Raw genomic sequence first — 15,988 nt, 5'->3', positions numbered from 1 at the left:
TGATGGCAAAACAAACACAGTCTTTGTAGATGGTCTTCGGGTAGGGGGAGAAGATGTCTTCACCTGGGGCAGCTGGAGCCACCCAGGCACATACTCACAACGATGTTAAATAGGTGATTAATAATTATTCAGCCAGGTAGCTCCAGCTATCCCAGGCTAGGCAATGGGGGAGGGGTGCTTCAGTGGTGTGTGGGGCCTAGCTGTAAGCAAGACCCCCACACACACTTCCACACACACACACACCCCGCGATGTTCCGGGCCTCGAAGAAATCTTCTTTTCTCCCCCCACTGATACAACAAAGTCCTTAGGAGAATGCACCAATATACACCCACCTTTGGATGATGAAGTCTCCCACCTTCCACACTGGATAGTTGTTCTTTTTCCCCCTCTCTCCAACGCTCTGTAGAAGTAATGAAGTTGTTTTAAATTTTCTGCTCTCCTCCTCTCCCTCTGGATGGAATGTAATGAAGTAAGCCCCTTCCTCCTCTTCCTGGGCTGTTTCACAGGGCTCACAAAGCCCTTCCAGGCAGAAGCAACAGCAGGGAGCTTCTTCTCTCACTGCTCCAGGCTCCAAATGATCAGGCCACGCCTCCAACAGCTGTCCACAGATCGCTGAACGTAGCAGGCCAGGTGGATGAGGTGGTTAACAAGGCATACGGAATGCTTGACTTTATTAGCTGAAGCATAGAATACAAGAGCAGGGAGGTTATGCTTGAACAGTATGAAACATTACTTAGGCCACAGCTAGAGTACTGCATATAGTTCTGGTCACCACATTACAGGGAAGATGTGATTGCACCAGAGAGGGTACAGAGGAGATTTACGAGGATGTTGCTGGGACTGGAGAATCTTAGCGATGAGGAAAGATTGGATAAGTTGGGTCTGTTTTCTTTGGAACAGAGGAGGCTGACAGGAGACCTAATTGAGCAGTATAAAATTATGAGGGGCCTAGATGGAGTTGCTATGATGAACCAATTTACTTTAGCAGATGTGTCAACAATCAGGGAGCATTTGGTAGGAGGTTTAGCGGGGATTTGAGGACAAATTATTTCACTCAGAATGTGGTAGGGATCTGGAACTCACTGCATGAAACGGTGGTGGAGGCAGAAACTCTGACCACATTTAAAAAATACTTGGAAATGCACTTGAAGTGCCATAACCTACAGGCCTACGGACCAAGAGCTGGAAAGTGGGACTAGGTTGGATAGCTCTTTGTCAGCCAGCATGGACACGATGGGCCGAATGGCCTCCTTCGTACTGTAGATTTAGATGATTGTATGAATTCTGCATTGCTGATTCTCTGGACTCTTGTCCATCCTCCACCTCATCATTGGCGGTTGTCCCTTTACTTGTCTGGGCCCCAATTTCTGGTATTCCCTTCCTAAACCTCTCCATTTCACTCCTTCTTTAAGACCATTCTTAGAACCTATCTCTGACCACACTTTTGGTAACCTGTCTCCTTCATTGGCTCACTATATTGTTTTGTCTAATTACACTCATGTGAAGCGACTTGGGGTGATTTACTAAGTTAACAGCGCTATATAAATGAACGTGGTAGTTGTTGTAATGAGCAGTCCATCCTGGCCAATCCCATCCCCACATGTCTCTAGATGGTCCGGTGCATTTATAAAGATCAGGTGGGTTTAGTTGCAGTGATCCCTCTATTTTATTGATCAGACCCTCCTGGTCAGTCTCCCACGTGTATCTAGGTGGTTCGATCCATTTACACTGATCAGGGTTGGGCTGTACTGAATCCATTAGTGGTACTGAACCGCTGATCATCACAGTCCACTGGTGCAGCACAAGAAAGGAATCCAACTGTGATTCACAACATGTTCATCTGTAAACAGCTCAATGACTGTTCTAAACTAACTGGCCCTCAACTGCTCCCTGCAGAGTTCACCGTGTCAGGCCAGACTCGGTCTGTGCTGGAGACAAGTCAGGATGTGGTGGCTCCAAAAGGGGTTGTGGTAATGGTAAAAACAAGAGCAAGGGATGTGAGGCATCGCATTAATATCCCACAGTGCAGATTATCTGCCTTGCTGGGAGAGAATAAACAACTGATTGACCGCTGGAGCGATGAGAGCCCTGACCACAAACTGGAGAGTGATGGGAAGGATGCAGAGGTGGAGAATATTTCCCCTTTGGATGGTGCCAGCTCCAGCTCGCGGGGTTGTGCTGAATATTCGACTGTCCCATAAAAAGAGCGCATGCCCTTCAGCTGCCAGGGCGAAAGAATGAGTTGACACTGAAACCCCGCCTGGGAGTTAAAAAACCATCAGCTCCAGTTTTATTGGTCAATTACATGTCGTGATGAAACGTGCCCAATTCATTCACGAGAACCTAGTCCAATGTTCAGTGAATCCATAAAACTCAGAGCAAACCACTGTGTGCTTTCCGGCAATCCAAACAATACAATAAAATGGGCATTGAGTCGGCGGCCGTCGGGTTGGGAGGATGTGGTGAGCAGACTAAAGAAAAGCTCTCAACCAGCAATCATACAGCGGGCCAGGGGAGGGCGCCAGAGAGCCACGCCCACCCGAGGCAGGTCCAGAGACCCACCGGTGGGGAAAGAGCCCGACGGCGGTTGAGTCCTTACCAGCAGATGGCGCCAGGGAGCATCGCCTGCCACAAGTGCAGTGACCCAGCGGCAGGGAAAGGCCCTGAGGGCGGATCAACCCTTTAGGGCCTGGGCGGTGCGGAGAGAGAAGAATGAATGGAGGGAACATTGGACGAGTTCCGTTGCTCCATTCGGATCCTGCTAACCTGTTTTACTCTGTGCGCTCTGTGTAGGCGTTACTTTACTCCCGAATATGGAAAGACAAACATCTGACCCGGGGGCTGGATTTCATCCCTTGGTTCTTAGCCATTCAGAGTGACCCGGCCGTGATCCCGGCAGAGTTTTCTCTGGGTTTCCCAAATCCAATATGTGGCAGAAGCACACGGTCCAGTTACTGCCCGATATTGGGATCCCGCCTTGGGTGGGGGCGGGGGCGGGGAATCTGGCGGTGAAATCATTGCAGCAATGACATGGGCAATCTGCATTTCAGTTGTGAAACTTTCTAGGCCACAGCACTGTCTGAGGAAGCTGATTCCTCTCACATTGAAGCCTCACATTCACACACTCTTCGGCTTGTTCTTACTGTGTGAAATACAACACAGAACCACCCTGAGGACAAAAAGCTGATGGAGAATACAACCCAGGACCAGTGGGAGGAGGTTGTCCTTGGCATTGAGTGTCACCCCCAGCTCCACCTGGAGTCCGCTCCAAGTATTGCTCACTGTCTGGGTGGAGAAGAATTCCTGAGATCAGTCCTAAGTTTATCTTCACTCAGTGTTACCCCATGTCCCAGAATCCTTCTCTCAAAATTTGACTTAAAGTGATGTTTCGAAGTCCCACTTTTCCACCCGCATAACCACCTTTTTCTGAGCTCCTTCCAGCTTCTCCTTTTCAGTCTGTGCAGCCCATGTTTCCGCAGTCTACTTCACACCTCAATCCTTTGGCACCAGCATCAGCCTTTGCCCCTTACCCGCACCGCCTCCAATGTCTGGATGTCTCCCCAGCACCTTGCAGACAATGAGCCATCCAGAAAATGGTCAGGACTGAGCAGACATCCCGCTAAACCTCCAGAGGCAAATCTCCTCGCAAACAGCAACCTGTCAAGTGGTGAGAGAACACCAGCAGTGAGGATAGAGGAGTATAAACAGGGACAGCGAATAACAATTGGGATCCAAGTGTGAGGAGCCAGTGTCTCAGAGATTGGGTGAGACTGTGGGTACACATTGTCCAAGTGTGAGGAGCCAGTGTCTCAGAGACTGGGTAAGATTGTGGGTCCACAGTGTCCAAGTGTGAGGAGCCAGTGTCTCAGAGACTGGGTAAGATTGTGGACACACAGTGTCCAAGTGTGAGGAGCCAGTGTCTCAGAGACTGGGAGCAGGAAATGTTCCTGAAACCAGTCTGAAGTCCTGCTGTGAAATTAAATCTGGACCAGGCCTGGCTTGGATCATTCTCCTTCTGGATTAGTGCAGAACTGCCAGCAACACTGATCTGAAATCTTTATCGAGGAACATTTTAATCCTAATTGCAATTTCATCTACTCCAGTAATATATCATTGACAGTCGGGAATAAGGAATATTATAATCTTTCATACAAACATCCTTCCATTAAGCAAATGCCAATGCTGTGAATTAAATTTGAGCTGACAGGTTGTGTTTCCCACTGTGAGAAGGAACGGCCTGCTCTATCCTCAGACACTCTGGTCCTGCTGCTGTTCCATGTTTTAGAATCGAACAGAACACATTGTCTCCCCGGTTACATCAGTTGTGGCCATGGTCCACAGGAAGGAAGAACTGGTGTCTGCCCCACAACTCCCCGCACAGTACAGAGGGGTCATCGTGTGCTGGGATTGGTAAACTCCATCCTTTTTGTTTTATTATTTCATAAAATCAGCGTCAATTCTTTATATTATCAGCCCACACCACAGAAAATTGGTTGCAATTTACCAAAACTCCCTGGATTCTGGGGAGGTGCCAGCAGATTGAAAAACTGCAAATGTAATGTCCCTATTTAAAAAAGGAGGCAGACAAAACAGGAAACTATAGACCAGTTAGCCTAACAGCTGTGGTTGGGAAAATGTTGGAGTCCATTATTAAAGAAGCAGTAGCATGACATTTGGAAAAACACAATTCAGCCAGGCAGAGTCCACAAGGATTTATGGAAGGAAAGTCATGTTTGGCAAACTTTCTGGAATTCTTTGAGGTTGTAATGAACCGGTTGGATAAGGGGGAACCAGTGGATGTGGTGTATTTGGACTTCCAGAAGGCATTTGACAAGGTGCCACATAAAAGGTTACTGCACAAGATAAAAGGGGTTGGGGTAATATATTAGCATGGATAGAGGATTGGCTAACTAACAGAAAACAGAGAGTCGGGATAAATGGTTCATTCTCAGTAACTAATGGAGTGCCGCAATGATCAGTTCTGGGACCCCAACTATTTACAATCTATATTAATGACTTGGAAGAAGGGACCGAGTGTAACGTGGCCAAGTTTGCTGGTGATACAAAGATGGGAGGAAAAGCAATGTGTGGGGAGGACACAAACAACCTGCAAAAGGACATAGAGAGGCTAAGTGAGTGGATAAAAATTTGGCAGATGGAGCAAAAAAAGTTGGAAAGTGTGAGGTTATGAAATTTGGCAGAAAAAAATCAAAGAGCGAGTTATTATTTAAATGGAGAAAAATTGCAAAGTGCTATACTTTCCTCTGAGCCCCTCAATGCCTGATTGTCCGCTCTGAAAAAACGCTAATGTTTGGTGAATAATGCTGGTGAGAATTTCCACTTTTATGTTGAAACTAATTAAAATTAATCACCCGGTGAGAAAATGGGCATTACACCATTATTATTGGCGGCTTTCTCGGTGGTTAAGGGGAAACTAAGTAAAATGGGCGATTCTTTCTGGAATGGATGGTAAATATTTAAAATTTCATCCGAGGCTGTGGTTGGGCCTAGGGAGGTGGAAAAACTTTTTTTTTTTAATTCAATTTAAAAAAAATTCATAAAGAGCATTCCCAAGACACTTTTACACCATTTGCCGTTTTAAAATAAAAACAAAATAAAGAACCTCTAACTTACCTTTCTTTGCAGAGTACTCACGTTCCGCCTGTTTAAGTAGCTTTTACAGGACAGTTCCCTTAGCGATCTGGACAGGCTTCCATTGAGGCCAAATTTACGTCGTGGTGATTTTTCTCGCCATTGCACATCGGCGGTTTGGTCCTGGCAGGCATGTTCAGATGTGAGTGATACCATTAAAAAACTAAGGGGGAAACATTCGCCAGGTGGAAAAACAGCTGTACCACCAAGAAAATCACCGAGAACCCACAGAAAATGATAGGTAAATCTAGCCCCAGGTGCCGCAGTACAGCGGGACCTGGGGGTCCTTGTGCATGACACAAAAAAGGTTAATATGCAGGTACAGCAAGTGATCAGGAAGGTCAATGGTATCTTGGCCTTTATTGCAAAGAGGATGGAGCAGAAAAGGAAGGAAGTCTTGCTACAGTTATACGGGGTATTGGTGAGGCTACACCTGGAATACTGCATAAAGTTTTGGTTCCCATATTTAAGAAAGGATATACTTGCTTTAGAGACAGTTCAGAGGTTCACTAGGTTGATTCCGAGATGAGCGTGTTGATTTATGAAGAAAGGTTGAGTAGGTTGGGCCTCTACTCATTGGAATTCAGAAGAATGAGAGGTGTATAAGATTATAAGGGGGCTTGACACGTAGATGCAGCGAGGATGTTTCCATTGATAGGGGAAACTAGAACTATAGGGCATAATCTTAGAATAACGGGTCACCCATTTAAAACTAAGATGAGGAGGAATTTATTTTCTCAGAGAGTTGCAAATCTGTGGAATTTTCTGCCTCAGAGAGCTGTGGAAGCTGGGTCATCGAATAAATTTAGGACAGAGATAGACAGTTTCTTAACCGATAAGGGAATAAGGGGTTGTGGTGAGCAGGCAAGGAAGTGGACCTGAGTCGATGGTCAGATCAGCCATGATCTTATTAAATGGCGGACAAGGCTCAAGGGGCTGTATGGCCTACTCCGGTTCCTATTTCTTATGTTCTTATGTTATTACAATGTGGTACCATACACACAACAATGCCTTGTTATTACCTCATTTGTGTCCTTAATGTGAACCATTACAACCCAGAATAGATGGCAGTTACACCTGATTTGGGCAGCTGGGATTGCTGTTTATATTTGTTAACAGACCGGTTTTTGTCTATTCGGTAACATTGCACCGGTGTGCCGTGGCTGCAGTGTGTACCATCTACAAGATGCCGCAACTTGCCAAGGCTTCCATCACCTAGACCTGGGGTGGGCAATTATTTGGGCGGGAGAGCCACTTAATGAGTTTTGTTGAGTTGTTGAGGGCTGCCCACCAATGTTGGCCCTAAGGCACGTGGCCGCACGGTCAAGCTACAATCGCGCGGTCCCACGTAGGCCGCTCCCCAGGTCCTGTCGCTGGAAGTGACACTGCACATGTGCGGCTGCCTAGTGGCCGAGCAGCAAATTTAAAGGGAACATACACAGAAAAAGATTTAGAGGGAACATTTGATAAACATGAACATTGCATAAACATAAATTCAGATCGTAGTCAGATGCTATACTCCATACACATGAATTCAATACTGCCTAGAAATGAATCAAAGATAAAAGTTGAAAATGTTGTGGTATCTTCTGGTCTTTGTAAATCATTGTCATCATCATAGGTAGTCCCTCGAAATCGAGAAAGACTTATTTCCACTCTAAAAATGAGTTCTTAGGTGACTGAACAGTCCAATATGGGAATTACAGTCTCTGTCACAGATGAGACAGACAGTCGTTGAAGGAAAGGGTGGGTGGGGAGTCTGTTTGGCTGCGCTCTCTTTCCTCTGCTGCACTTGTTTTCTGCATGCTTTCAGCGACGAGACTCGAGGTGCTCAGCGCCCTCCTGGATGCACTTCCTCCACTTAAGGTGATCTTTGGCCAAGGACTCGCAGGTGTCGGTGGGGCTGTTGCATTTCATCAAGGAGGCTTTGAGGGTGTCCTTGAAATATTTCCTCTGCCCACCTTGACTTGCTTGCCATGTAAGAGTTCCAAGTAGAACGCTTGCTTTGGGAGTCTTGTGTCAGGCATGTGAGCAATGTGGCCTGCCCAATGGAGCTGGTCGAGTGTGGTCAGTGCTTTGATGCTGCCGATGAAAGCTGCAAGAGAAATGCAGGGAACAGCACCAACCCTTGTACATGGCCTTCTTTGACCTTACAAATGCCTTTGACACTGTCAACCGCGAGGGACTATGGATCGTCCTCCTCCGTTTTGGCTGCCGTCAAAAGTTTGTTACCATCCTCCACCTGCTCCACGATGACATGATTCTGACCAACGGATCCATCACAGACCCAATCCACGTCCGGACCGGGGTCAAGCATGGCTGCGTCATCACACCAACCCTCTTCTCGATCTTCCTCGCTGCAATGTTCCACCTCACACTCAACAAGCTCCCCGCTGGAGTAGAACTAAACTACAGAACCAGTGCAACCTATTCAACCTTCGTCGTCTCCAGGCCAGATCCAAGACTGTCCCAAGCTCTGTAAATCAGTGCTGTGAAACAGAACTGTACCCTCTTTAGAGCCTGTGTCAGCATTAATTCCCCATCTCAGTCATCCTCATGTCCCTCTGCAAAGAATACTAATGCCGTCCCAATTGATGCCAGATGAGAACTCCCCTGTCGTCATACTATGGATACCGGCAAAAGAAAGTTGCAGCGCCGACCACTTTTTTCAGTAAAAGATCTGTGGAGATGAGCAGCCATGACCCTACTCTAAATTGGATAGGGCATATTCTAGTATGCAGTGCATTCTGGGTACCTACGTCCACCATTGGGGTCCAGACTCACGGAATGGATCCTTTTAATCGGCCGGGGAGAATCGATTTTGCGAATTATTTTGAATGAAGTATTACTATGGTTTTTCCTTGGCTGCAGTTTGGTTCTGTGTCTGACCCATGATAAGTGAAAGTGGATAGACGAATGTACAGCTCGAGCTCCGGCTCGCGTTCTATTTCTGTCCCATCCAGCGGGATGGATAGAATGTCTTGGCGGGCCGGATATGGCCCACGGAGCGTATTTTGCCCACCACTGCTCTACACTGTCCCATCAAACACAACCAGGACATGGATTACATACAGTGTAAAGCATATTTAAACTACGCATCAAACACTCCCAGGTCAGGTACAGTATGTGTTAGATACAGTGTAAAGCATATTTAAAGTGGTCATAAAACACTCCCACGTCAAGCCCAGCATCAGATAGATACTGAGTAAAGCTCCCTCTAATCTGTCCCATGAAATCCTCCCAGGTCAGGTCCCTCTACAAACTCCTATCAAACACTCCCAGGGCAGGTACAGAACGGACTAGATACAGCGTAAAGCTCCCTCTACATAAGATGTGAAATCAGTTATTTTCTGTATCATTTATCATTTTTTAAATCTGATTTAGTAAAAATCGTCCACAAATATTGTATATGACAGATTCGACAGAGAGAGGAACCAGTGAGTGTACAACTGAAGCCAGTCACGATTTTTCCTTCATTTAGACACTCCCTAACGAGTCCCCATTCTTCCTTCATTTGCAGATGCTCCCTGACCAGTTCCCATTTCTTCATTTATAGATGCTCCCTGACCAGTCACCATTCCTCCTTAATTTACAGACACTCCCTGACCAGTCACCATTTCTCCTCCATTTACAGACGTTCCCTGACTGGTTTCCATTTTTCCTTCATTTACAGATGCTCCCTCACCAGTCACAATTTTCCAGACACTCCCTGACCAGTCAACAATTCTCCATTTACAGACGCTCCCTCACCGGTCTCCTTCATTTACAGACGCTCATTTCCTCCCTCTCCTGGAGTTTGCCACGGGGCCACTTTGTGGACCTTTCTGTTGTGGCTTTAAACAGATGAAACCCTGTGTTGTGGAGCAAACATTGCAACATTTGGTAGTGAAATGGATTCATTCAGGACAGACAGCAGGGATTATTGCAGAAAATAACACAGTGTTGTGAGAAAGGAAATGCAGTGGATGTTGTGCAGATGGATTGGCAAAACGTGTTTGATAAGGTGCCGGACAGGAGGCTTGTTTATCAAATGAAGGCTCACGATATTAAAGGGAGTGGGGCAGTATGGACAGGAAGCTGGGTAAAAGGCAGAAAACAGAGAGTAGTGGTTAATGGATGCCCTTCAGACTGGAGGGATGTAAACAGTGGTGTCCCCCAGGGTCAGTGTTGGGACCATTGCTCTTAATATAGACAGGATCTGGACTGGGGCATACGATCAAACTTTCCAGATGACACCAAATCTGGGACCATGACCAACTGTGAGGACTGCAAGTGACTTCTGTGTGAATACACAAGTTAGTAAATGGGTTCGGTCGATGTCAGATGAAATTAATGCAGAGAAATATGAGGTGATATATTTTGGGAGAAGACAATGGTCAGAAAAGTAGATTTAATGGTAAAAATGTAAAAGGAGTAGAGTGGAACAGTAAAGAGTTGTCAGATTCTAGCTAATGCCATGTGATATTAATTAGTAGGTTTGAGAATCCAGTGTCAGCAATTTTAATAAGAAATATATGATGAGCAGATTTTCTGCCCAGTACTGTATCTTGTATTGATCCATCAATCAGAGTAAACATGCAAGTCCCACGTGTCCACAGTAACTGCCACGAGGTCAGCCCACTGGATGGAACCGCATGCGTCCTGAGCTTGATCTCCAGTGTCTCCAATCCCGACTGCCCCCTTACATCAGTCTCCCCTCACTTTTATACCCTGCAGTGATCCACCTCTGGCACTGGACTCTTCTTTGCTGGGTTTTGGCAGGAAGCAAGGAAAAGACAGGTGGAACTTGAACACATTCCCTGGATCCCAGCTGATACTTTTCTTCAGTAATGTTCTCAATATCGCTAAACTTCTCTGCTTACTGTTAATTATATTATTTCTTATAGTTTCACAATTAAAGGTGAAAACATCGCACATTATAATCTATTACCCACTCTGATTTAAGCTTATATTGTGGTCAATAACAGACAAACCCTGTTCTTTCCCCTGATCTGATTAGAATTTCCAACTAGCCTATTCTGTGGAATAGAATGTCTGACCAGTGTTGCCATGGGTCTGCTAATTCCCAAGGGCATCTCAGACAAAGTGCTTTTAGTGGGAGGCCCAGCAGTGAAAGTGAAACCAAACCAAAGGGAACAAATAAAGATTTAAAGCAAAGGAACAGGAAACAGAACAATGGGAAAAAAACACAACTGGCCCAAAAGTGGGATTAATTTCCCCAAAAGGTCAATATAGACAGTTAGAAACTCCTCCTGGTGACTGTGTGCCTGCAGGACTCGGCTTTACTCCATTGTTTAAAGGCACAGAGCGCTGGCCTCACACTCAGGGGGCAATGCGTGGGAATTCCAGGGGCGGTGAGGACACGTCCAGAAATACCCCAGAGCAGTGAAAGCACTGGGCCTCAGCACATGCTCAGGAGAAAACCCCGGGAAAGGGTAAAGTCAGCATGCCCACTCTGAACCCGGTTTGCTGCTCCCTCTGTGCCCAGCACTGCCTGCACCCCCGGCAAATGGAAGTGGAATTTCAGCCTCAGTGTTACAAGTTTTATTGGTTACAGGCTGGAGAGAGGAATAGTTCACACTAACACCGAGCTGTGTGATTGGTTCAGTCTGCGTATGACTGACGGGCCCTTTTGAGTGGTCAGGTATTCAAATTCCCAGTAACTCTAATACCAGCTATAAGAGAGGGGAGATCTGTGTTTAAATCAAAGAGTCTCCTTGCAGATTCTCTGAGAGAAGGAACTGGTCAGCTTTAAACACCAGAAAGAGAAAAAATGTTACAAATTTCCAATTAGCAGTTTTTGATCAATATCGACTCCCACAGGAATGGGGAATTCTAGAATAGGGAGGAACTGGTCACGATTTGAAAGGTATTGAAGGATTCATGGAGCTCTTGGGATATTTATTTTGTCCACTCGAGGAGTTAGATAACAGACTTCTTGCTGTGAATATAAAGTTGCATTATTGCGCCATGATGTATTTACTTGTTTATATTTGGTTAAATATATTTTATGAGTGGATTTAAATTCAAGATGAGGTTTGCAAGCGTGATGCTCTATTGACACATCAAAGGTGAGAAATGCTGTGGGGCACACGCAAAGTCCAGTAGCTGAAAGTGATTAACAGATTGGATTTTGTGTTTCGTGATCCCAGGCATGTTACCGATATCATCGCTGCATCCCAAGGATAGGAGAGGTACACTGGGAGGTATGGGGAGCTGGGACTTGTCCATGAAGTAACTGAAGGTATGAAAACTGAAATAATGTGGAGTTAGAAAGGAGAAAAAGCCCAAAAATGTAGCAGTCAGTAAAAGGACATCAATTAGTCTCCTGTTATCTTGGAGACATTAAATATTGACAAACTGTGTTATTTGAAATATCAAAATATTAAACTCCAGCTCAGTTAAAAGATTATCAACACCAGCAGAAGCAAACTCCAACAGTCAGAATGAACATGATTCAATCCAGGATGTGATTAACAGCAGCAACAACAGCAGAATCCAAACCTTGCAGTCACTTGTGAACTCTCTGGTGTTTCAGCAGGTGGGATGGCTGATTGAACCCCTTCCCACATTCAGAGCATGTGAACGGTCTCTCCCCAGTGTGAACTCGCTGGTGTCTCAGCAGGTCGGATGACTGAGTGAAACTCTTCCCACATTCAGAGCAGGTGAACGGTCTCTCTCCAGTATGAACTCGCTGGTGTATCAACAGGTGAGATGACCGATTGAATCCCTTCCCACACTCAGAGCAAGTGAACGGCCTCTCCCCAGTATGAACTCGTTGGTGTATCAGCAGTTCGGATGACTGAGCGAATCGCTTGCCACACACGGAGCAGGTGAACGGCCTCTCCCCAGTATGAATTTGCTGGTGAGTTACAAGGTGGTATGACTGACTGAATCCCTTCTCACACACTGCGCAGGTAAATGGTCTCTCCGCAGTGTGAACTCGCTGGTGTGTCAGCAGGTTGGATGACCGAATGAAACCCTGCCCACAAACGAAGCAGGTGAATGGCCTCTCCCCAGTGTGACTGCACTTGTGTCTCTCCAGGTTAGACGATAGGCTGAAGCCTTGTCCACACACCCCACTGTGAACGTTGCTTTTAGCTTTCATGTTCAAAGGCCGATCATATTTCCGTCCCGATGTAATCGAGTAACTCCATGAGATCTTGATGTGACATTTGGTTTGAGATTCCCGTCTGCAAATCCTCCCCTTTTGACACCCTGTAAAATGAATTTCAAACAGGAAAAAGGAAGCTTGAGAGAAAACCTACCAAAACATAAAGACAGGTTGTGAAATTGAGCTTAATGAATCTGGTCATTTGTAGGGCTGGCACTGGAGAAATGTCACCATAAAAGCTGCCAGATTGTCGTTGTTGTTGTTGTTGTTGTTGTTTTCCTTGTGTGGGGGAGGTGCTGCCCCTGGGGCTTCCTGGTGCCGGAGCCCTGGCCGCATGTCTACCAGGCCCTGTGGCTCTGACTCGGGGTCTGAGACCTGCACTCGGTGTTGCTGAGACCGCGCTCGCTCTGCTCAGTCTCCAGCAGCCGCTCTGCGCAGGAAAGCACTCTCTGGGATCAGCCCTTCCCGTGCGCTGCCCCCCCCCCCTGCTGATGGAGATAGGTCACATTCCCCCACGCAGGGCATTCTGGGTAAGACTATCTGCCATTGTCGGAGAGTGGTACAGCACAGAAGGAGGCCATTTAGCCCATCGTGTCTGTGCCAGCCTTTTGGTAGAACTATTCAACGAGTCTCACTCCTCTGCTCTTTACCCGTAGCATGGTATATTTTCCCCTTCAAAAGTTACTATTGAATCTCCTTTCACCACCCTTTCAGGCAGAGCATTCCAAGTCACAACTAGTCACTGTGTAACAAATGATTCCACATCTCACCCCCGGTTCTTTTTCCAATCATCTGAAGTCTGACTCCTCTGGTTACCTACCCTTCTGCCACTGGAAACACTTTCTCCATATTTATTCTTTTTGTACATCTCTATCAAATCTCCTTTTATCCTTTTTTGCTCTCCGGAGGAAACATTCTCCAGTCTCTCCACATAACTGAAGTTCCTCATCGACTCCTTGCTTTGGAGGCAGTTCAGAGAAGGTTCACTAGGTAGATTCCGGAGATGAGCGGGTTGACTTATGAGGAAAGGTTGAGTAGGTTGGGCCTCTACTCATTGGAATTAAGAAGAATGAGACGTGATCTTATCGAAACGTATAAGATTACGAGGGGGCTTGACAAGGTGGATGCAGAGAGGATGTTTCCACTAATGAGAGAGACTAGAACTAGAGGGCATGATCTTAGAATAAGGGGCTGTCCATTTAAAACAGAGATGAGGAGAAATTTATTCTCTCAGAGAGTTGTAAATCTGTGCAATTTGCTGCCTCAGAGAGCTGTGGACGCTGGGACATTGAATAAATTTAAGACGGAAATAGACAGTTTCTTAAATGATAAGGGGATAAGGGTTATGGGGAGCGGGCAGGAGACATGCTGTGTAACCAGGTGCAAACACTCTGCACATCACAGACATCATTTGTTTCCCACTTGGCATGAAAGGAATATGTTACTTGCAACAATTCATTGGATTTGATTTCAAATATATTAGTATACAAACTGAATCATGTTTCTATGATTGTTTTCCCAACTCAGATTCAAGGCCTCTCTTTTTTTATTTGTCTGTGTACAGTCCCAGGATTCTAACCCTGGGACTGTACATGGGGCTTCCAATCCTGGGACTGTACATGGGGATTCTACCCCTGCTACTGTATATGTAGATTCTCACCCTGGGACTGTACATGGTGATTCTAACCCTGGGACTGTACATGGGAATTCCAACTCTGGGACTGTACATGGGGATTCTAACCCTGGGACTGTACATGGGGCTTCCAATCCTGGGACTGTACATGGGGATTCTATACCTGGGACTGTACATGGGGATTCTAACCCTGGGACTGTAGACGGGGCATTCCAGCCCTAGGACTATAGAAGGGACTATATGAAACAGTTAATTCAGAGACCATGGTCCAGAACTTAAAGAAGGGTAACTTTGAAGGTATAAGGCATGAATTGGCTCGGATAGATTGGCGAATGATACTGAAGGGGTTGACTGTGGATGGGCAATGGCAGACATTTAGAGACCGCATGGATGAACTACAACAATTGTACATTCCTGTCAGGTGTAAAAATAAAAAAGGGAAGGTGGCTCAACCGTGGCTATCAAGGGAAATCAGGGATAGCATTAAAGTCAAGGAAGTGGCATACAAATTGGCCAGAAATAGCAGCGAACCCGGGGACTGGGAGAAATTTAGAACTCAGCAGAAGAGGACAAAGGGTTTGATTAGGGCAGGGAAAATGGAGTACGAGAAGAAGCTTGCAGGGAACATTAAGACGGATTGCAAAAGTTTCTATAGATATGTAAAGAGAAAAAGGTTAGTAAAGACAAACGTAGGTCCTCTGCAGTCAGAATCAGGGGAAGTCATAACGGGGAACAAAGAAATGGCGGACCAATTCAACAAGTACTTTGGTTCGGTATTCACGAAGGAGGACACAAACAACCTTCCGATATAAAAGGGGTCGGAGTGTCTTGTAAGGAGGAGGAACTGCGGGAAATCCTTATTAGTCGGGAAATTGTGTTGGGGAAATTGATGGGATTGAAGGCCGATAAATCCCCAAGGCCTGATGGACTGCATCCCAGAGTACTTAAGGAGGTGGCCTTGGAAATAGTGGATGCATTGACAGTCATTTTCCAACATTCCATTGCCTCTGGATCAGTTCCTATAGAGTGGAGGGTAGCCAATGTAACCCCACTTTTTAAAAAAGGAGGGAGAGAGAAAACAGGGAATTATAGACTGGTCAGCCTGACATCGGTAGTGGGTAAAATGATGGAATCAATTATTAAGGATGTCATAGCAGTGCATTTGGAAAGAGGTAATATGATAGGTCCAAGTCAGCATGGATTTGTGAAAGGGAAATCATGCTTGACAAATCTTCTGGAATTTTTTGAGGATGTTTCCAGTAGAGTGGACAAGGGAGAACCAGTTGATGTGGTATATTTGGACTTTCAGAAGGCTTTCAACAAGGTCCCACACAAGAGATTAATGTGCAAAGTTAAAGCACACGGGATTGGGGGTAGTGTACTGACATGGATTGAGATCTGGTTGTCAGACAGGAAGCAAAGAGTAGGAGTAAATGGGGACTTTTCAGAATGGCAAGCAGTGGCTAGTGGGGTACCGCAAGGTTCTGTGCTGGGGCCTCAGCTGCTTACACTGTACATTAATGATTTAGACGAGGGGATTAAATGTAGTATCTCCAAATTTGCGGATGACACTAAGTTGGGTGGCAGT

General features: G+C 45.9%; 1 protein-coding gene across 1 annotated transcript in view; it reads right to left on the bottom strand.

Moving 5' to 3' along the window:
• Positions 1 to 12,123: 12,123 nt before the first annotated feature.
• LOC139273717 (zinc finger protein 16-like) overlaps positions 12,124 to 15,988 on the bottom strand; it is a 42,518-nt gene continuing 38,653 nt past the window's right edge. The window contains exon 5 of the mRNA XM_070890754.1: positions 12,124 to 12,599. Coding sequence (XP_070746855.1) covers positions 12,165 to 12,599 — 435 coding nt within the window. The 3' untranslated portion in view covers positions 12,124 to 12,164. The remainder of the gene's footprint in view (positions 12,600 to 15,988) is intronic.

The sequence above is a fragment of the Pristiophorus japonicus genome, chromosome 9, assembly GCF_044704955.1.
Source record: "Pristiophorus japonicus isolate sPriJap1 chromosome 9, sPriJap1.hap1, whole genome shotgun sequence".
Classification (NCBI taxonomy): Eukaryota; Metazoa; Chordata; class Chondrichthyes; family Pristiophoridae; genus Pristiophorus; species Pristiophorus japonicus.
Note: the sequence above shows the minus strand (reverse complement) of the source record. Positions and strands in the feature narration are given on the sequence as shown.